The sequence below is a fragment of the Muscardinus avellanarius genome (genome assembly GCF_963383645.1).
Source record: "Muscardinus avellanarius genome assembly, chromosome: 1".
NCBI lineage: Eukaryota > Metazoa > Chordata > Mammalia > Rodentia > Gliridae > Muscardinus > Muscardinus avellanarius.
The window spans coordinates 43,060,255-43,082,039 of NC_137786.1; the positions used below are offsets into that span (position 1 = coordinate 43,060,255).

Here is a 21,785-nt window from a genome sequence, read left to right on the forward strand (position 1 = left end):
ACCAGAACTGGAAAGAGATTTGTAAGATGATTGCTTGATGACTTTTACAATGCTGTTGTGGCATTCTATTAAACTAGACGCCTCAAATATTGGAAGGGAACCAGGCTACCTAAAATGCTGTAAATCCAAAGTGGAGAAGTGGTACTCCATCCCCGTGAACAGGTTTGGCTTCAGTCAGTGCTGAGTGTACATGCATCAACTTCTCGGGAAAAGAGCAAAGCAGCCCCCACCAGAGTTGGGGAGTTAGACTTAGGTCGTAAGGATCAACTTCTTCTGTGTTTTAGAGTACAGTCAGGTCCTAGCTAAAGAAGTAAATCTTTTCTTTAACTACCAACCCTGAGGACCTTCCTTTCTAGGTCATAGTAAGAACTATGACCAGGTCACTTAGGGACTCAAGTCTTGGCCAGAGGAATTAGAAAGACATAGCCAGCAGCTCCTAAGCTGGGTACTGACATGGGAGTCTTTTGAAGAGAAAACTGGAAATATCACCTAAATATTTATAATTACTTCTGCATAAATAATGAGAGTATTGATGAGTTCCACTAAGAATTGCTGCTTCAGAGTTTTACTGGAATCAAGTCTCCAGAGGTTCCTTAGTAATACAGAGGCTAACAGCAGAATTAGGACAAAAGAGAGGAGACAGGTATATTCTGCATAATTGATTGTGGACTCTTGTTAATTATAAACACCTTTGTGGTTGTTTTGGGCTTTAAGAGTGCCACGCACTACCCACTGACTCCCTGGTGTATGTGTTTGTGTATCTGTATCTTTGTATTTAGAAGCCCTCTGATGTTGTAAACTCTTTGGATCTGCGTGTGGACATCAGTCTGAAAAACCCTGGCACCAGCCCCGTCCTCGAAGCCTATTCGGAGTCTGTCAAGGTGTTCAGTGTAAGTGTGGCTTGCTCTTTCTGCGCTGAGGTCAGCTGACAAAGCTTCAGTCGCTGCAGCAGGGTCTAACGTTGCTGAGGACACGCCTTGATGGCCCAAGTTTGTAAATGAAATTCTGTTTCAAGTTCAGCAGTGTGTAAGGCCATCAAGACAGAGGTTTTGTCTTCTTGCTCAGTGTTCTATTTCTAATCCCTTAGAGCAGTGTCTGACCTACTGTATGGATTTAATAAATATTTGTTGAAGAAAGAAAGAAATATAAAGCAAATGATTGGTGTTCACCACCCATGTAAAAGATAACAGATAACTAAATGACTATAAATTTCCATGTATTGCCCCCCATCACATCCACTTTGATCCAGCTCGCGTAAAAAAATTGTATTTATCAATGCTTGTCTTTATAATTTTGCTAAACATGTATATATTTCGAAACCATTATTTGGTTTTACATGGATTTGAATTTTATACAAATAGAATACATATTCTTTGATTTGCTTTTGTAACCCCAAAACAAACAGATATGCATATATGTATGAATATATAATTTTTTTCTTTCATATAGGTCCCCTTCTATAAAGACTGTGGTGATGATGGGCTCTGCATTTCAGATCTGGTTCTAGATATCCAACAGCTTCCAGCTACTCAGTACGTTCTACCTGAAAGATCATTGTAAAATATGTATATAAAAAGAAAATTATTTCATTTAAATGAATGTTTTATGGAGCATAGTTTTCTACCAAAAGTAGCCACAACTCTAAAGACTATCAAAATTAATTTTCAACTTCTGACACCCACAAAATAATAAAGCAATAAGAAATCCCAAATTAAGGTATGCACAGTGGCATATACTTGTAAACCTAGTACTTAATAGGTTAAGACGGGAAGACCTCAGGTTTAAGGTCAGTGCACAATAACTTAAAGAGACCCTGTTTCAAAATAAAAAGGGCTGGGGATGTAGTTCAAAGTTAGAGCACCCATGGATTCCAACCTCAATACTATAAAAAAAAAAACCAAAATAATTGAACTCTTGGTATGGGGATAGCTCTTTCCCCAGCAATGTAATTAAAAGCAATAAGGAAGAAAATCCAATAGCATTTACTTATGTGTCAATATCATTTTAACATAAAGATAGTGTCTTATTGTTAAGAAATTTTCTCAATTTTCAGTAGTTTATTTCTGAAAATGAGGATTTTTTTATCTCTCTCTTTTTCCCTCCTTTACTTTTATGCCCCCCCTTTTTCTCTTTCAACAGAGAACAGCACTTCATTGTCAACAACCAAAATAAAAGGTTAACATTTTCAGTAACACTGAAAAACAAAATGGAAAGTGCATACAACACTGGGATCGTTGCTGATTTTTCAGAAAACTTGTTTTTTGCTTCATTCTCCATGCCGGTATGTGAGGACCCCTGAACATCCTACCTGCTCTCAATTAGTGTTTTTCTTACTCTAACTCTCAGTTGACTGAAGGTGACAACCTTGGGTATGATCCATCCTATATGTGGCTTCTCACTAGCTATGCCACACAAGAACCCTTTCTGGCTCTGGAGCTAGGCCAGCTCTGCTTTACAGCTTGGATCACTTTTTCCTTTACCCAGAGTCTTGGCAGCAGTAGCCAGATGCTCCATAACTCTCCTCCAGCTGTCTGAGTGATGAGGCTGTGTGGCGCTGCACAGATGTCATGCACTTGCTCTGAGGCACCGCATCCCCCAGCACAACCCCAGCTTTAGGCCTCCAGGTCTTGATGCTGCCAAATGGCAGGTCCCTGCAGAGCCAGCTTGTCAGGCTGCCCTGATCACTAAAGCAGGAGTGCACTTGACCAGGGGCCTTGGCTCCCTCCTCCACCCTAAGGCCTGAAGAGGAAAAAAGGAGAGAAGGAAAAGCTATTTTCCAAGGAAGCTACTTGATAAAGGATTTAAAATAGCTTCAGGCCATTTAAACTTAATGTGAACTCACAATAAATTTAGATTTCCAAACTCATCCTATGCCAAATAACAGACGTCCTATGCCAGATGACAACTTCTTATTTTAAAAAGATAATGAACTAAAGAAAACTTTTAAAAAGTCTTTAAGTTATTTACAATATAAACACTAAAATATGATCTTTTTCTTCCTGAAAAGATACATTTCAAAATGCTAAGTGTATGACTAAATATTTCTGAATATTGAATTAAAACTCTTTGAACTATGATTTCTTTCTGGGGGAAGAAATCCAATTTTTAATCTATTTGGCTTGGCAGGTGTACCTTTAGAGTTAATAATAAAAAGAATAGTATGTGCCGGGCATGGTGGTGCATGTCTGAAGTCCCAGTACTTGGAAGGCTGAGACAGGAGAATTGCAGGTTCAATGCCAGCCTCGGCAATTCAGCGAGACCCTTTGCAACTTAGCAAGTTCATTTCAAAATAAAAACAGAACTTGGGGTTTAACTGAGATGTAGAGTGCCCCTGAGCTCAATCCCTGGTGCCATATACGGACAAAAAGTATATTAGCTGTGTGGACAGAACAAGACTTTCAAGTCTTTGAGGAAAATAAACTATTTAAATGTTAACCAATATTACTGCTAAAATGTTCCTGTAAGTCTTTCAGTGTATATGTCCGTTCTCTCTCTCTCTCTCTCTCTCTCTCTCTCTCTCTCTCTCTCTCTCTCTCTCTCTCTCTCTCTCCTCTCCCTCTCCCTCTCCCTCTCCCTCTCCCTCCCTCTTTCCTCTCTCCTCTCTCCTCTCTCTCTCTGTCTCTCATTAATTGTCATCTCTTTGGTCTCATTCAGGTTGATGGAACAGAAGTAACTTGCCAGGTTGGTTCATCTCAGAATTCTCTCATCTGTGACGTGGGCTACCCTGCCTTAAAGAAGGGGGAACAGGTACAACTTGCATGTTACCCTCAAATCCATGTTAACTATATCTCAGCACTCCTGCGAACTTACCAATATAGCATCATTATTAGAGATCATCATTTGATAAGCATCACAAAACAGCCAGCTGCATACTTAGAGGAAGTTTCTTAATAGCTCAATTTTTCTATATTCCCAAAGCACACAGATAGATAAAGTTCTTACCTGAATATGTTTTCCGACACTGGTCAGAGTGCTATACACAGTCACATGGATCACCTGCTAACCCCTAGTAAGCTAGTTTCATATGAGCAAAAGCTTTGCAATCAGACAAGCACATGTGTCAATTGAGAGTTTATTGCTCTTAATTCTAAAGTGAGCATGCTCAAGCAAAGTGAGCACATAAATAGATTCTACAGATTTAAAAGTTTAAAGCATATGACATTCAGAATTAAATTGGGATGAGTTTGCTTTGTGGGGAACAGTTTTCCTGTACATAAAGCATCATGGATTGATGAATGTTAATTCTGTGTACAGGTGACTTTCACTATCAGCTTCGACTTCAATCTTCAAAACCTTCAGAGCCAGGCATCTGTCCATTTCAAAGCCTTAAGGTAAAGCATAAAGACGTGATGAACTGGTAATAGATGGCTTTTATGATGGTTTTCTTCAAATAATTTCCTAATATTTGTCCAACAGTGAAAGCCAGGAAGCAAACAACGCAGATAATTCGGTCGACTTCAAAATTCCTCTCCTGTATGATGCAGAAATTCACTTAACCAGGTAGGTGAAGACTCTTGCACATGGGTAGCCTATTACCATTGACTCTGGTTTATAACACATTGGGCTCAAGACTAAACAAATCCTCCATATGCTCAGTTTTAACTGAGGATTAGTGTCCCTCTTGTCAACTAAAACAGAAGTACACAGATAATTTTGTGCCTACACAAACTTTGGATAACTTTTTAGGTTTATTGACTCTGAGAGGTATTGTTAAGAAAGGCAGAGAAAATGTCTTTTCCATATGCCATAGCAAAGGTCCCTTGCAAGCCCTTAGAAGAGCTGAAAACCTTCCCAAGATGTTAAAACGGATGATTCAGTGCTTTAAGAGCTACCAGGGATGTCTTCTCAGTGCAAAGTTCTCCTCTGTGCATGAGATCCAGGCAATCCCCCCATTCCTGAACACTGAAGCTCCCGGGCACCAGCCTTTGCACACGAGAGGAAGGTGTGCGGCAGAGATACTGAAGGGAGTTGAGGACTGAGTAGTCAGACACAGAAATCTGATCAAGTCCAGCTTGTAAGTGGAAAATTCCTGACGTTACCAATTAGGTTTTGTTCTAATCAGGAAGAAATTAGGATTTTTTTCCAAAGGAATTCATCCATGAAGAAATGCTTTACTCCTTTTTCTTGCCTTCTCAAGGCAAGTCAACCTGGGAGCAATGGCAATAATGCTCCTGGTAGATACCAGCTATCTCAAAATTTTCCCAGTGACAAGTGTCTTGGGAATTGGGCAATATACAAATCCCACAGGAACTAGTAGACTGAGATCACCTTCACTCACAGAACTGAGGCAGGTTCATGGCACAGATCCCCCGGGTACAGCTGTGAAGGTGCATGAACCTCAGGGGAGCCCCACCTCTGAGCCTGGCAACCAGTTTTTGCCTTGATGAGGCACTAAGGCAGCTCCCCCTGCACAGCCCAGTGACCCCTGACACACATATGGCAGGGCTCTCCCAAGAAGTCCAAGGACAGCAGGCTTCTCTAACAACTACCTCAGCACCCAGCCCCTAAAAACACGGAATATGCGCATCATCCAATAAATCATGAAGGAAAAACAAAAAGAAAAGTATGTCATTCTGTCTGGAGGTTGAGACCCATGAGCAAAGATGAAAAGAATGCTTGTGTAGCAAGTGAGTTACAGAGCCACAGTGGAAACAAACTGCAGCCTGAGTCGTCCATCCCTGAAAAACTAATCAGCAACTGCGAGTTCAAAGGACTCCCGGTTGCTAAGATAAATCACCAAAGACAAAGGAGAGACTGGTCTTGCCACATGACCTGAATATTTTTCTTCTCATGTATATTGATTCTTTCTCCTAGAACACTTCTGTGTGTGTGTGTGTGTGTGTGTGTGTGTGTGTGTGTGAGAGAGAGAGAGAGAGAGAGAGAGAGAGAGAGAGAGAGAGAGAGAGAGAGATAACAGGAATTCCTGTTGGGTGTACCTCCAGGGTACACCCAACAGCCCTTTTATTTTTATTTTTGTTTTGAAACAAGGTATCACCAAGTAGCTGAGAATCTTGCTAAGTTGCTGAGGCTGACCTTGAACCTGTGAATCTCCTGTTTCAGTCTCCCAAGAACGGAGATTATAGGTGTGCACCACCATGACCGGCTCCTAGACATTTCCTGCTAACATTGCCTTTTTTTTTCTGTTTTTCTATGATGGCCAGTTATTTTTCAGATAATTTAACATGAAATAAGTATAAGATTGTGATGGAAGTTCACTTTTACTAATTGACAGCTTAGCTATGTATTTTTGTGCTGATAATCTGGGTCCAAATACATTTCAGCGTTTCCAAAGTAATTAGTTAAAAGTTTAATATGGGGACTTATAAAGAGGACACCTGAAATGGCTTCTCATCCTACACCTAGAAATTTCTCTAGATGTACAAAGAAAAATTTTAAATATCCACAGATAGAAAATTTAAACTTTTTAGGAAGATACACAATGAAAATTGAAATACACAACCTCTAGCACCCTGATGATACTCTCCGCAGGTGGCAAACAGGTCTGTTTTGGAATATCCTATAGATACACGGTTTACCAGGATGTATACATATGTATATGCACATTTTATTTACCCTAAAGGAATAAAACACTTCCCTATAATTTACTTTATATGAAATGTTAGAGAAATTTAGCTTATTTTGTCCCTGGATAGATCATAATTTATGTAACCACTCCAATATTAAAGAGCCATTTGGTTGTTTTGTGTTTTTATTTTATTTGCTTAGCCATCACAAGCATCCTACAAAAACATTTTAACAAACATTTTTGAAGACACTTATGAAAAAGCCCTAACCAATTATTGAATTATACACCTTGTTGCTGTATCAATGTGCAATTATACTGTGTACATATGATGCGTGAAAATCAATAGTGATAATAGAATTGTTTTTGCAACAGGATCCTCTGAGTACAGCTAACTGCTTCTATAAATATATTGGTCAACAATTAACTTGGGGAAAAGACAAGTAACAAATGAATATCAGATCTCTTCAAAATGAATCATTTTATAAATTATCCCTGGCTAGGGGGTCATTCATACAAACATCTTTTGGAAGGCAAAGATAATAATTCATACACACAGCCAGGCTTTTTGTTTAATATTCTACTCAGTTTTCCCATTTTCCATGTAAGGCTGACAAATCACTATTTCCATATATATATATAATATATAACCTTGACAAATGCCACATCTATTTAAAATATCCCTATGACATAGTTTCCTCTTGAGATTTTTGGAAAAGCTTTTTAAACAAATAAAAAGAGAGAAAGGCAGTGTTTAAGTAGAAAAATCGAAATATTCTATTTGGAAAATATCCAGTCCAGTGTTTTTAGGAAATAGAATCAATATCCTATAATTAAGATACATTGTCCACTAGCAATAAAGGAAGAGGATGTGCACACTGCTTTTAGACTCCTACTCCTTCTACCTCTTCCTCTATATCCCCAGTTCAACCCAATGAAGTTGCCTTGGTTGGAAACCAGCCTCAGAGCCTCAGAAATAAGTGAGAAGGTAGAAGATATCCAATTTCATTCCAGCCTGATTGGGCCTGTGAGGGTTCCTCTGACTTGAGCACAGCTGTGCTTTTGGGTGTTAGTAGACAATCCCAAGCAAAAGGGCTAAGGCCAATTCAATGCTTTTATATCGACTCTAATAAAATCCCTGGGTCCTCCATCTTAAAGGTCGTTCCACAATGGGAAGAAACAGATTTGATCAATTCCAGTTCAGACCTAGTCACTGGAGTTGGTGTGGAAATAGAACAAATAGGAAAAAAAATTAGTGAAGATAATGTCCTGTTTCACAGGTGTCTGGTAACGAATAATGTAGAAGGTCAACAAAGACTGTATCATGACAGTCAGTGTCACAGCGATCTTGACAAATTTGACTATAATTTTTAAAGTAATACTTTTGTACTTACTCTAGAGGTTTGACAGCTAATAAACATGGAACATACAGAATCTAGGCAGAAATATCATAAAGTTATATGTTTTTCAAGGAATTTATTTTCATCTTAGAAACATACATTGAACTATGATTATAACAATAATTTTTTTTCACTTAGTACTTCTTGTTTTGTATTTTATTTTCTTTTTTGTGGTGCTGGATATTGAACCCAGAGGCATTATACATCTGAGCTATACCCCCAGTCCTATTTTATTTTTATTATGAAACAGGGTCTCACTAGGTTGGTAAGAGTCTCACACTTGCTGAGGCTGTCCTCGAACTTGTCTTATTCTCCCAAGTATTGGGAATATAAGCATATGCCACTATACCGAGCTATGATACTTTTTAATTTTTTATTGTTGTTTGTTTTGGGTTTTTTTTTTTTGGTAGTACTGGAGGTAGAACCCAGGGGCCTTCTACCTCCAGGCTACACTCCCAGGCCTACTTTTTATACTTTTATTTAGAAACAGGGTCTCTTAAGCCAGCTGAGACTGGCTTCAAACCTGTGCGATCCTCCTGTCTCAGCCTCCCAAGCTCAGGGATTACAAGTGTGCGCCACCACGCCTGGCTTACATTTTTATTGTTATAATTTTAATTGCACATATAGGACACAGGGTGATATATATATATATATATATATATATATATATATATATATAATGGGTAAAATGGGTAAAAATAAAATCAGGAGTTGTTGACATTTCTACTGCCTTAATTTTTTAAATTTCTGGATGACACAATAATTGTACATATATATGAGATATGTATAGTTATGTACAATTATGATATACATGAGATATATGCAATATTTCAATATATGTATATCATTTCAATACACATATACCTTGCATCTTGATCAAATCAGGGTAATTAGCATTTTCTTCCTATCATTCTATCTTTGGATCTTTTTAGCTCCTTTCTTCTAGTTATGCATATGATATATAATAGATTATTGTGAACTGCTGTCACCTCGCTATGCCATAGAACACTAGGACTGACAGATTCTAACCCACTATTTCATAGCCCTTTATCCAGCCTCCCCTTCCACCTTCCAGCCTCTAGTCAGACACATAGAGACAAATACCACCTGTTCTCTCTCATACATGGAAGCTAAAAGAGTCTATCTGAATTCAGAATAATTATTTAGTGCTTTTTTCATGGCCTAAGAACAGAACCCAGAGGTACTCTACCTCTAAGATACAGCACCAGCCTTTTTTCCTTTTTGTTTCAGAACAGGGACTCGCTAGGTTGATGAGAGTCTTGCTGTATTGGTCCAGTCCACTGAGGCTGGACCCAAACCTGAGATCCTCCTGTCTCAGCCTCTCAAATAGTGGGATAACACGTGTGTGCCACCACATCTGGCTCATTCAGTGCTCTTGTAACTAAAAGCAAACCGTTTCACTTGTAATCGAAGATTGATGATACTTAAGAGAAATGTAAAGCTTCAAAAAACAACATCAAAACTAATATCTTTGCCTTTAAAAATATCATCCAACAGATCCACCAACATAAATTTCTATGAAGTTTCCTCAGATGAGAATGTCCCTTCTGTTGTGCACAATTTTGAAGATATTGGTCCACAATTTATCTTCTCCCTTAAGGTCGGTAAGCCTGTCATACGGATGGCAAATCAGGAAGAAGTGGGGTGAAATGAATCTGGGGAGAGATGAAAATAACTGTGATTAATAAAGTTGAAATATATCAGGGATTCTCAAGCTTGAGCTTGCATTGAAATCGCGTGGAGGGGTTGTTAAGACAGTTGCTCTCCTTCATTCCCAGGATTTCTGATTCAACCTGTCTGGGGTGGCCTGAGAATGTGAATTTCTAATAAGTTTCTAGGTGATGTCAATGATGCTGGTCTAGGTTCTATATTTTGAGAAACAATAGGATGGATAATAGATAAGTAAACAACAGAGCTTTGTGTTTAGTAATGTGTCCTGGGTAAGGGGTAAACTATGTATTTTCAAGGCAAATGTTTAATATTAATCAACAACTGTGAGTAAACATCCTTGGAAGAGAATTATTTTGCCATTCTATCTTGGAATAGGTACACTATAGAATAGAATAAAAGAATTCTTTTGCCATTTCTGTTTGAGAAGCTTATCATTTGTATACAGTTTGTACAGTGATTATAGGCAGTATCTTAAAATAATTCTGAGTTAAATTCTAATATCTGTGAATAGCAATTTAGCAATTATTACAAAGGTTCAGGTCTGTTATATAAAGAGGAATGAGGTTATGAACAAATGACTATTTTATACTAAAATAACATTACAGAAGTTTTGGAAAGTAAAATGGATTTTATCCACCCTAAGTCAATGCCATTTTATTTTTGTACATTTCCTATTAGTCATTATATGGCTGTAACTCTTGAAATTCTGTGATCTAAAAAAAAAACTCTACAAAAAAATCTTTGTTATCCAGATACTGGAATTTATAAAACGTAGGTGGTATTTGGAAGCCACATTCTTTAATAGGCTATTTAATCAACTTTTAATAAAAAGAAAATAATGCAGTATCAGCCATTGTATTGAGTTCTTTGCATATATACATATTATCCATTTTAATTCCAAGGTAAGGTATGAGTTATTCCTATTATTCCTAGTTATTATTCCTAGGGATGCTGTTTAAAAATAACAACCAGGCCAGGAGTGGTGGCACATGCTTATAACCCCAGCTCTTGGGAGGCTGAGACAGGAGGGTCGCACAGGTTCGAAGCCAGCCTCAGCTACTGAGTGAGGCTCTCAGCAACTTAGTGAGACCCTGTTTCCAAATAACATATAAAATATATCTGGGAGTATAGCCTGGAGGTAGAAAAGCCTCTGGGTTCCACCCCCAGTACCACCAAAAAAATGAATAAAATAAAAATAAAAATAACAACCAGTAGTGCATAAGCACAGGCTACTTAGAAACCCACTGGTGAACACGGGAGTGTGCTGGGACATACCTCCTGCATTTCTGACTATCTTTCTTTTATATATGAGAAAACTGAAGTTTAGAGTTTCCTTGCCCGGGTTCTTCTCCCAAGCCACACTGCTTGTCAGTCACAGTTGGCTACTATTTTATAGTTGCCCTTCATCAACACAGAGGTTATTGATCATTTTCTTTGTATTATGTGCCTCAGATAGTGATTCAGAATTACTTTTCTGTGTAGGTAACAACGGGAATGGTTCCAGTAAGCATGGCCTCTGTAATAATCCACATCCCTCAATACACGGAAGGGAGGAACCCACTGATGTACCTAACTGGGGTGCACACAGACCAGGTAAGGATAGAAAAATAACCTATAAAAATGCACACTTTTAAGATGGAAAAAGCACACGAAGTTGGGGTGATTGTGCCTGACAGTTTGTAGATGAGAAGATAACCCCAGTGCATCCCAGTTGCTAATTAACCAGCAGGTAGAAGCAAAATATTTTTATAACAAATGTCTGAGTCTAGGTATGAAAGATAGAAAAAATTATTTAACAATCCCAGTAACTTTTTTAAAGAAGAATGATTTCCAGGAAATTAAGTCAGAATCTAAAAAGAATATCCTAAAGTGGTATTTTTCTCTTAAAATTCCCCAAGTGGTTCTTACATACTGTTTGGAGGGGAAAAAAACTGCTCTACCAGCCGGGTGTGGTGGCGCACACTTGTAATCCCTGTGCTTGGGAGGCAGAGACAGGAGGATCGCGCAGGTTCGAAGCCAGCTGTGCGCACTGGCTTAGGAGACCCTGTTTCCAAATAAAAATGTAAAAATAGGTCTGGGAGTGTAGCCCAGAGGTAGAAAGGCTTCCAGGAACCCCAGTACCACCAAAAAAACAAACAAACAAACAAAAAAAAACTGCTCTAGCAAAACTCCTTGATATTGGCTTCCTTTTGGTCTATGTATTTAGCTGGTCTTATAGTAGTGTTCTTCTTATATGGTGCATAAGACTATAAAAATAAAAATCCTGAAATATTCCACAGAAAAGAACTCTGAATTAAATCACTTGAAGTGTATATTTTTATAAATTTATCAGATTACATATGGTATTTGCATTAATCCATTTTGTGTTACTACAAGAAAATATCTAAGGAAACTCAACTTTATAGAGAAAATAAGTTTATTTAACTCACAGTTCCAGCAATTTAAGTGTATAATGCCCACGTCATTTCAGCTATGGTGAGGATCTCATGGTGGATAGTAAAACCTTGAGAGAGACAGAGAGAGGGAGAGAGAGAAACTCACGTTGCCAAATGGGAAAGTAGAGAGAGATGGAGTTCCATAATTCCTTTTGAAGACCCAGCCTCATTTAACCTAAGGACCTCCCTCTTGGTCCTAACTCCTAAAGGACCCATCCCCTCTCAACACTGCCACCCTGTACATGAACCTTCGGGTATGAGCCACATCTGAGCCCTAATAGGCTAAAGGAACCTAGCCCATTTCATCAAGCCACATCTGAGGATCTGAATATTCACCGTAGGTTTGCCTTAGTGATCCTAAGAAGTTTGGCCAGGTCACGTGTAGAGGGAGTAAGTTAACTCCCCTCCTCTCCCCCTTCACATGTGATAGCAGGATCTCCTACCATGTTGAAAGGAACATCCTAAACCATTTGGCTTCCTAAGTCTGATTCGGTGCTCTCTTTTGCAGGCTGGTGACATCAGTTGCAATGCAAAAGTTAATCCACTGAAATTAGGACAAACATCTTCTTCTGTATCTTTCAAGAGTGAAAATTTGCGGCACATGAAAGAATTGGTAAGGACAGGTTAATTAGTGGAGTTTCCTTCAGTGATTCATTGTTTGTTTCACCTGGAATCAAGGTGCTTCTCCAACCAGCTCAGATTGTAGCCCTTTCTCATTTTGCCTTTGTTGGCTGTGTGAACTGGGATCTAGAAAAAATACATTCTCAAGTCTAAACTTATTACTTAGGCCATTACCTGCAAAATGCATGTCCAGGATGCATGGTATCAGAGGATGTGTGCAAAACTATTGTGTTTCTGTGTTGTGCACTTTGGAAACATTGCCAAGGGTTATGAGAGAACTGGGGTTGTCCTTTGTAGCTGAAGCTCTTATATCCCCCTTTCACATAATCACCAGTTTCTCTTATTTAGCTGCTAAATATACTCCTCTCTTCTGTTTTGGTTCAATATTTCCTTATCTCTTGCTTCTGAGCTATGCTCTTATCTTTGGAAAAGAGAATACCTGAGCATATCTCATGGTTCTTGGCACATGTTAGTCAAATGAGTAAACATTAAATAGCAAACTCTAAACAAACCACAGCTTTCCTGTATAAATAATATTGAAATCCATTCTTTGTCGAGGCTGGCTGTGAACTTGTGGACTTCCTGTCTCAGAATCTCAAGTATTGGGGTTATAGACGTGCGCTACAAAATATCCCTTTTTTTTTTTTTTTTTTTGCAGTACTGGGGAGGGAACCCAGGGGCATTCTACCTCCAAGCTATACCCCCAATCCTGTTTTTTAAATTATTTTGAAATAGGGTCTTGCTAAGTTGCAAAAAGCCTCACTAAGTAGCTGAGGCTGTCTGTGAACTATGATCCTCCTCTCTCAGCCTCCCAAGTACTGGGATTACAAGCATGAGCCACCATGCCTGGCTACAGAGTACAATTACTGCCCTCCCCCCACTCCTCCATCCCTCCTAACCCCTGACAATGATTGATTCCTTTACTTTCAGTTTTTTTAACCTAAGCAATTCATCTTTATCCTCAGATTTTATGACTAAATTATATTAAATTTTGTTCACGTTCAGTAGTTTACTTTTTGGTAAACATAATTATTGTATTTTTGTTCTTACTCTCAAAAATAGTAGTGCCATAAACAGGTTTGGTAAACTTTGTTCCACATACTTCTGAGGATCTCCTAAGGCTATCTATACAGACAGGAAATGCCTGGGGCAAAGGGAGTGCAATTTGTACATTTTGAGGCATAGTACTAAAATCCCTTGAGGAGTCCTAAGTATTAATAGCTCGTGAGATTGCCTAGAGCCTTCCCAGCACTGAGCTGTAGCCATCTTTGTAAGTGCTAGTGTTTATCTTTTCACACCCATACTAACCCTCTCTCTTCCTTTACTATTGACTCCAACCTGAAAAGAACTGCAGAACTGCCTCCTGTAGTAATGTCACCTGCTGGCTGAAAGACCTTCAGCTGAAAGGAGAGTACTTCATTAATGTGTCTACCAGAATTTGGAACAGGACCTTTGCGGCAGTAAGTATCGGCTTTATTCACTGGGTCCATCGATAGCAAGAAAACTTGAGGCTTCACTTAAGCTCTTGCCATTTGCATAACAGTATTCTGGTTAATGTCAGTGGCACCCAAGTAAGCTGGGTAATTTTACTCTGCAAGGCTGTATACCTCCATTTTTTGGTAAGGACCACCCAGTCCAGCTGTGCCTCAGAATCAACAGAGGAGCCTGTGAAAAGGTCCGCTTAGACTCCACACCAACCTACGATATCTACAGGAGTACTGTCATGTTGCCTTGGCTACAGATGGCACCTGCTTTGTCTCCTTCACCATGTGTCCCCACATATCCATCCTCCCAGTCTCCTTACCACACCCACATCCAGGTGCACATGTCTTTCTCTTTTTGGGCTTTTCACTAATTGCTTGATTGATCATAAGCCACCCAGCAGATGAATCCAGCCTAACAATCTCTCTTCCTATCTTAGAGCAGGTCGCCACTTTGGGTTCTGCAGTTTGAGCCTTTCTCTAACAAGAGAGCCCACTGAGCACACAACTTTTTAAGTCATTTTAACCCCTAAGAAAAGTCTGAAGAAAGTGCCAAGAAACTCATTGTCAATGTTGATTTTCCCCAGGGCAGGGGAGAGTGTACAGCAGTGATACTTGAGCGTGGTTCTGAGCGGCCAGGATTTCAGACTGGCATGAAAAAATATGAGTCTAGATGGGTTTCCTTAAATCTTGCTGCTTGAATGGCTAGCCATTCCTTTTGCCAACAAGCGATTTGAATGAGGTGGCGAAATATAAATCAATCTAAAACCTTCTTGGTCCCCATTGTGCTTGTTAACAAGTCAATTCCACGGTGCTTATAACCACACCTGGCTCCCTGTTTTTTACTGTCATGATCTCTCTAATAATCCTCATTCCCTACTACAGAGCTTTGCATAAGATGAGAGAACTGAGCTCCCTCTAACTTCTTCCCGAAATCAAAACATAAGCAATAGTCTTGTAAACAGACAGAATATAAAAGGAGTAGTGAGCAATTCGAGAGAAAATATAAAATCAGGGTAGTGGAGAAAGGAGTTTGGCTTTCTTATTGCTTATTTTTTTTCCTTTTTAAATATGCTTTTATTATTGCCTCATAATTACACATCATACCGAGGTTCGTAGTGATAGGGACATGCACACACACAGCATTGGGTGTGTTTCCCTCTGGATCCCACTTCAGCGGCCTTTGCTTCAAAGCCTTCAGGGCAGTACTGAGTCCCATGAGCTGAGACACCAGCTGTGAGCTGCACCTCCTTCCAAGCGGCTGTACTTTGGTGCTTAAAACGATCCTTGGCTCCTTGGATTTGAGGAACAAATGTTTTCATAGCAAACTTGGCCAACTGGGAAGGAAAACTGACTTTTGCACATCAAAATACAGTCACACCAGCTCTGTGAAAAACATTTAGTTTTTTCTGTGATTTTTTAACTTAAAGATACATCATTTTAATATCACTTTTTTTTTTTTTTGTACTGGGGATTGAACCCAAGAGCATTCTATGGATACACCCTAGCGCTTTTTGTTTTGAAAAGGTCTCTCTAGGTTGCTGAGGACCTCACTATATTGCTAGGGCTAGCCTTGAATTTGTGATCCTCCTGTCTCAGCTTCCAATTACTGGGATCACAAGTGTGGGGCACTGCAATGGACTTAATATAAGTCTTTTTAAAAGTACCTTCCCAACAGTTTTCAGAAGCAGCAGTTTCATCTCCAGGAGCAAACTTCTTAGAAAGTATATTCTTTATCTTTCCTCAACATGGTTACAGGGGTTAAACAGACCACATATCCTGGAGAGTCGCTGTATGTAAGTCCTACCTGTCTTCATCCTTTGTGGAAGGTCAGGTGTGCATCCTCTTCCTTGTTTTTAGTTGTTTTGACAGCAAAGTGGATGTCTCTCAGATTACCTGAACAGCCCAGTCTTACCCTCTGTTAAAGCCCAGAGCTACACTGCTTCCTCTTGCCACTCTTTTTCTGACATAGCAAAGTCAACTTTTCCTACCACGTCATTTCATCACCAAGTGTTGCTCAGGCTTCCAGGCTGAGGCAGGCTTGGCTGTCATTTGTGAGGACAAGCAGGAAGGTGCGCTCCTTCACCCTCCCAGGTGCACGAGGCACGCCCACTTCTATTCCTTAACCTTCAGGACACTGTGTCCCTGTAAGACGGGGCCTGCTTGGAGAGTGCAGATATCTCAGTATTTTAAGAAAAAAAATTACCTCATTTTCTTAGGAACTATGAAACTAGCATTCCCTTATCAGCTACATTTTTGGAAACTCAAACCATTATCAATGTTTCCCTACGATGTATAAGAGACCAGTGATGAGGGTTCATTTCTGATGCAATCTTCCATCTTGAGAAAATTAAGAGTAGCCAGAGACTGAGCCAGTGGAAAAGAAATAAATTGCTCACATTTTGGAATTATATTTTCTCTTTTTGGCTCTTAGATACAGTTAGCAGATTACCTCATGGAGTATGTTGAATTTTATGCCCTAGTAACCAGAAAAACTGAGTCCTAAAAGCATCAGGTCCAATATGTGCATTATAGACAGAATACCTCAGTAATGTTTACATTGAAAAAATGTGGTGGCAGGGCCCAAGGGACTGAACTTTCTGAAAGCTGCCCAGCTACTTCTGCTGGGTAATCCTGTTGCATATCGCTGGCTCGAGCCCCCAAAGATTCTTGAATCTTCAGAATTGGTCTTTGCTCTTGTCACTTTTGACCAGGAAATAAATCATACACATGCCAAGTTTTCTGCATTTATTGCTGCTAGGATATAAAACATTTTCTTTATTCTATGTTCCAGTCAACCTTCCAGACGGTTCAGCTGACGGCAGCTGCAGAAATTGACACCTATAACCCCGAGATATATGTGATTGAAGAGAACACTGTCATGGTGAGCACGGCGCGCCCCTCCCCACGACGGGCATGTTGCTCCTCACATCGTAGAATAGTCATTCTTCTCACCTTTATGCATATGGAAGTATCTTACTGAAACTGGAAATCTGATGTTTATTATGTTGAGCTTTGACAAGTGTGTTTACTAAAGTCCAGTGATGTGTGTACCCTCTGGGCTCCCTTGGTGGCAAAGCTGACTATTCTAGAAGTGACTATCCAAAGAAAGGCACAACAGAAAGGATGTCATCTTGTTTGGGGCACCCTGGTGTCTCTTCTCCATGCCTGCACCAGCACCACCAGCTTGCCTTTCTTCTGTGGTGCTTACACAAAACCATCTAGATATCAGACCATAAAACCTAAGTCATACTTATTTAAATTGTAAATTGTACTTTAGTATGTTTTATAAGAGATGCTGAAGCATGCCTAAGAAATAAGTCACTTATTACAGATTTCTTAATAGTACTTATTGCAACCAGATACTAACGCTGTGTGGCATGTCCATTCATGGTCTTACATTCTAGAAAATTATAAATGCCCCCTTGATAAAAATGGTGCTTCAGAGAAGTATACTTTCACAGAAAACAAAGGCTCTCTGTTCCAAAGGCTGGCATGGACAGCTCATTTGCACTGAAACTCTGATTAGCATATGCCATTTTTAGATAGAGCAGGATTTTCATGCCCAGCTAATCTGCTGGCAGAGCCCTGGGCATTTTCTTCCCCATGCTTTTGTCAGGAGCTGGAAGCCAGTTCCCAATTCTGCCCCCAAGGCCAGCAAGACAGTTGGCCTCTGTCCACTCCTCCAGCCCACAGACTTGGTTAGAGCACCAATGGCCCCATGAACCCTGGACCTCTCTCAATGTCTGAGAGTTCACAGCACCACTGTCCCACTCTCGTCCTGGGGGGAATGATTCCTCACAATAGATGACATTTTTTGCCTCTGGTTTAGAAACTTCAGTGAAAGCCCACACCCTCTCTTCAGAGGCTGGGCATGGAAAATCAGAAAGAGAGCCAAAGGAAATGTAGACTTCAAATTCGAACTGCTGTGAACTTAGCCTAGGGGGAAAGTACTATGGATTTTTCTTAAAAGCTCACTTTAGAGAAATGCAGTGTTCAAACAATAGGTAAAACTTTGCTGAAGTCTTCATTTTTTTAGAAAGCAGTCTTAAATACAGTAATTGAAAATTCAAATGAACAATTTTCCTGAATCCATTAGATTTTTTTCTTTTCTTGGTGTTCTCTCAGCAGTCGTAATAACTAACAGAGGCTAACCTTCATTTGTGTCTATGAAAATTTTTTCAATCCAAGCAATTATCTGGATAAAGTGTTATGTTTTAAACCCAAATAATAAATAAACACATACCTATAGGTAGACAAGCGATTATTGCATTCGTTGGACTCCCAGGCCCATTTGAAAAATCTGATACACACAGGTTTGTACCCATGGATCACTGGAGATCTGCAGACCCCAGATTAGGAAAGTCTGGGATAGAGAGGTGTGCTTATAACTGCCTTTAAGCAGTAAACTCCATGAATTTATCGTAACTTCACTCATAAATTTATAAAAAACATTACATTAGCTTTTTAATGGAAGAAATACAGTCACCAAGGCCAGCTTCCATGTTAACCCAACCCATAAAATGTACATAGGAGAAACAACTCATTTGTTGCTACAATTTAACATGAAGTCAAGTAAATAAATATAGATGTTGTCCCCTTCCTATGCTCTGAAATATAGCTCTTTAAGATAATTTTGTGGAGAAAATGGCTGACCTGTTTACTAATTTTAAAATATAAGGGAAGAATATGAAATGTTACTGTTAAAACTCTTAAGAGAACCATTCTAGTACAGCACAAAAATTGCCAGGAAATGGGCATAAAGTGTCATAAATATTCTCAAAGACCATTACACTGAAAAGGTCACCTTGAGCCCTGAGATATTGTTTCTACTTTTCCAACAGCTGACAGCAACTTTGCATGGAGTTTAAGAGAAATCAATATTTGAGAAATACGATGCAAAGCTGTAGTAGTTGACGCACAAGGGAGTTGGGGTGGGTTGTGCTCCCCTCCCCAAGGCCATTTGCTTTCACTTGGTGAAAATATATGCCAGAAACCCTAGTTTCTATGTTATAAATAATTAAAGCATCTGAGGTTGTCAGGCATGACCTAGCCATAAAATACTGATGCAGTTAAAGAGGAAAAACTAGGAAATGTGTAGTCCTAACCTGGATTTTCTTTAGAAATTCTTGTGTACAATGCTTAAGAAGGCCATCAAAATCAGGTCGTATCACCTTTCCAGACCCATTTATAGGATTACACGATTGAACTAGACGACCTCATTTTTTTTTTCAGTGCTGAAATTAGATAACTCAATTGTGAACATATATTTACAGATTCCCCTTATGATAATGAAACCCAATGAGAAAGCTGAAGTTCCAACTGGAGTTATCATAGGAAGTATAATTGCTGGACTCTTGTTGCTGTTAGCTCTGATTGCAGTTTTATGGAAGGTAAGAAAAGTATTATATGGTAAAATTCATGGCTTCTGAAAGTCTGCAGTGTGCTCCTACTCACACCCTCATGAAGTCTATTATAAAGGAACTGTGAGACCCCAAATTCAGAAGTCAGGTCAGTCAGTCATTCAGTCTGTCTGTCTGTCTGTCCGTCCGTGTCTGTCTGTCTGTCTCTCTCTCTCTCTCTCTCTCTCTCTCTCTCGTCCACATTATCCCTTGAACATTTGAACATGTATCTCCCACTTTCCCAAGTAAACTTCTTGTCTTTGAAAAAATTAGAAATTTTACGTATTATATGGTACATTTTCTATCATGGGAAAGAGAAATGCAAGTACATTTATAATTTCTCACTCATGTCTTTGAAAATAAGGAAGATTATTTCTTTCTTCCCTCCCTTCCTTCCTCCCTTCCTTCCTTCCCTCCTTCCATTCTTCCTTCCTTCTTCCTGAACATTTTATTGAGCTTCAAGTAAGTAGACTCTGAGAAATTTAACCTTTTGCAATTCAGTTAAACTTTCTGGATATAAATGTCCTAAGGGACAATAGACACCATATCAGCAGTGCACATTGCACACCACATTCTGCAGAGCCTCGGGCACTCCCAGAGGTTCCTTAGAGCAAGTGCCAGCAAAGGGAGTCAAAGACACGGCACCAAATAGCCATGGGTGGTAACACTACTTTTTTACTTGTATTTGTTGGGTTCAGTGATTTTACTACATGTGATACGTGTATATATTGTGTGATTTTTTTATATCATCAAACCCAGAGTACAGTAACACTTTTATGTCATCACTGTTACAGCTTGGCTTCTTCAAAAGAAAATATGAAAAAATGATCAAAAATCCAGATGAGGTTGATGAGACCACAGAACTCAACAGCTGAACCACCGGTTGACCAGTAGAAACTGGCAGCATCCCAGCCAAGGGCTACTATGGCCCTAAATGAGTTTCTTTATGAGTCCCAGGACTTTGATAATATAATATGTAGCCTCATATTTTAGGAGAAACTGCTGGACAGTTTGGAATGAAGCAATTTTGGGTTGGGGCTGGGTAAAGGTTAAAAGACTTATTCTATACAGGGAAAGAAAAAAATAATTTCAAACTGGCTGGTCCAGAGTTTACATTCTAATGTATATTGTGTCAGAAAGATGAAATGCTTCCAGACATGATCATTCTTAAAGAAAATTAAAACATTTTCTTATATTTGGGGGGGGATGCTGTCTTTAAAACGATTGATTTAAACAGCAACAACAAAAGTGGAGGTGCTCAGTATATATACTATATGTAATAATATACATGAATTATGTAATATATAGTATATATTACTCAGATGACATATATAATTGTTATATATGATTATATCATACTATGTATTACACAATACACAGTATATTTATAACATATACCAGGTACTTCCACATATGCATATAAAATTTTCACAAATATGAGTGCTAACAAAAGGGGGAAATCTTTTTTTATTTATACTACTCATCTAAAGTTGCCGCAGAGGATACTTTTAAGTGATCATTTTTTTTATAAACTAGTTAAAATTTGACATTGGTTCCTCTCCATCTTAGCTCAGAGCTGCCTCTTCAGAGTCCTGTCTTGCTATAATTGTCAAAACATACTTGAATAACTGAGAGGAGTTTGGACTATATACCCACTAGGGAAATCTCCATATCAACTGGGGGAGAGGGCAGTTTAGAGACCAAGATTTTGCTTGTTACCCATAATGCAACAAATGTATGGTAAAATCCTTATCTGATGGAGGCCCAGCCCATGCCAGAGGAGGGGAGGGAGGAGAAATTTCCTTTCTTCTAGAATGCACAATAGTCGGTCTTCTTTCGGGGCTCAATAAACTGGTGGGTGAGGACCTCCTCCCTTGCTGACCCACTGTCCTACCTCCTGGTGTCCCCCTATGTGATTGAAACTTGCCTTCCATTCCAGTTACCCTTTTTTAACCCCTCATCGACCACTCACATCCTGGACAGCTGTTCTGCACCAGCTGTTAGGACAAAAAGTCATCTTTTGAATTCACACACCTGCATGAACTATCATATAAACTCCTTGATTTCAGAGCTATTTTTGCTTATTGCTGAACAAGTTAGAAAACTAAGCTTGAGTGAATTTCTAAATGTTGGGATTTCAGGCAGGATAAACAAGGTAAAGTAAAACATTTCAGGAATTTGCAAGAATTTAAGCTTTGGACTTGAAAACCACAAAATTAGCAAGTGCATAC

At 39.2% G+C, this 21,785-nt stretch overlaps 1 protein-coding gene across 1 annotated transcript in view; it reads left to right on the top strand.

The window, feature by feature from the left end:
• The window catches only part of ITGA2 (integrin subunit alpha 2), a gene marked incomplete at both ends in the record, with an annotated part of 110,592 nt that extends 90,163 nt beyond the window's left edge, over window positions 1-20,429 (top strand). Inside the window, 13 exons of the mRNA XM_080718029.1 lie at window positions 780-890; window positions 1,450-1,532; window positions 2,140-2,281; window positions 3,655-3,747; window positions 4,255-4,331; window positions 4,417-4,500; window positions 9,442-9,544; window positions 11,098-11,208; window positions 12,559-12,663; window positions 14,018-14,131; window positions 16,947-17,036; window positions 19,429-19,545; window positions 20,349-20,429. Coding sequence (XP_080574155.1) covers window positions 780-890; window positions 1,450-1,532; window positions 2,140-2,281; window positions 3,655-3,747; window positions 4,255-4,331; window positions 4,417-4,500; window positions 9,442-9,544; window positions 11,098-11,208; window positions 12,559-12,663; window positions 14,018-14,131; window positions 16,947-17,036; window positions 19,429-19,545; window positions 20,349-20,429 — 1,311 coding nt within the window. The remainder of the gene's footprint in view (window positions 1-779; window positions 891-1,449; window positions 1,533-2,139; window positions 2,282-3,654; window positions 3,748-4,254; window positions 4,332-4,416; window positions 4,501-9,441; window positions 9,545-11,097; window positions 11,209-12,558; window positions 12,664-14,017; window positions 14,132-16,946; window positions 17,037-19,428; window positions 19,546-20,348) is intronic.
• Window positions 20,430-21,785: the final 1,356 nt, after the last annotated feature.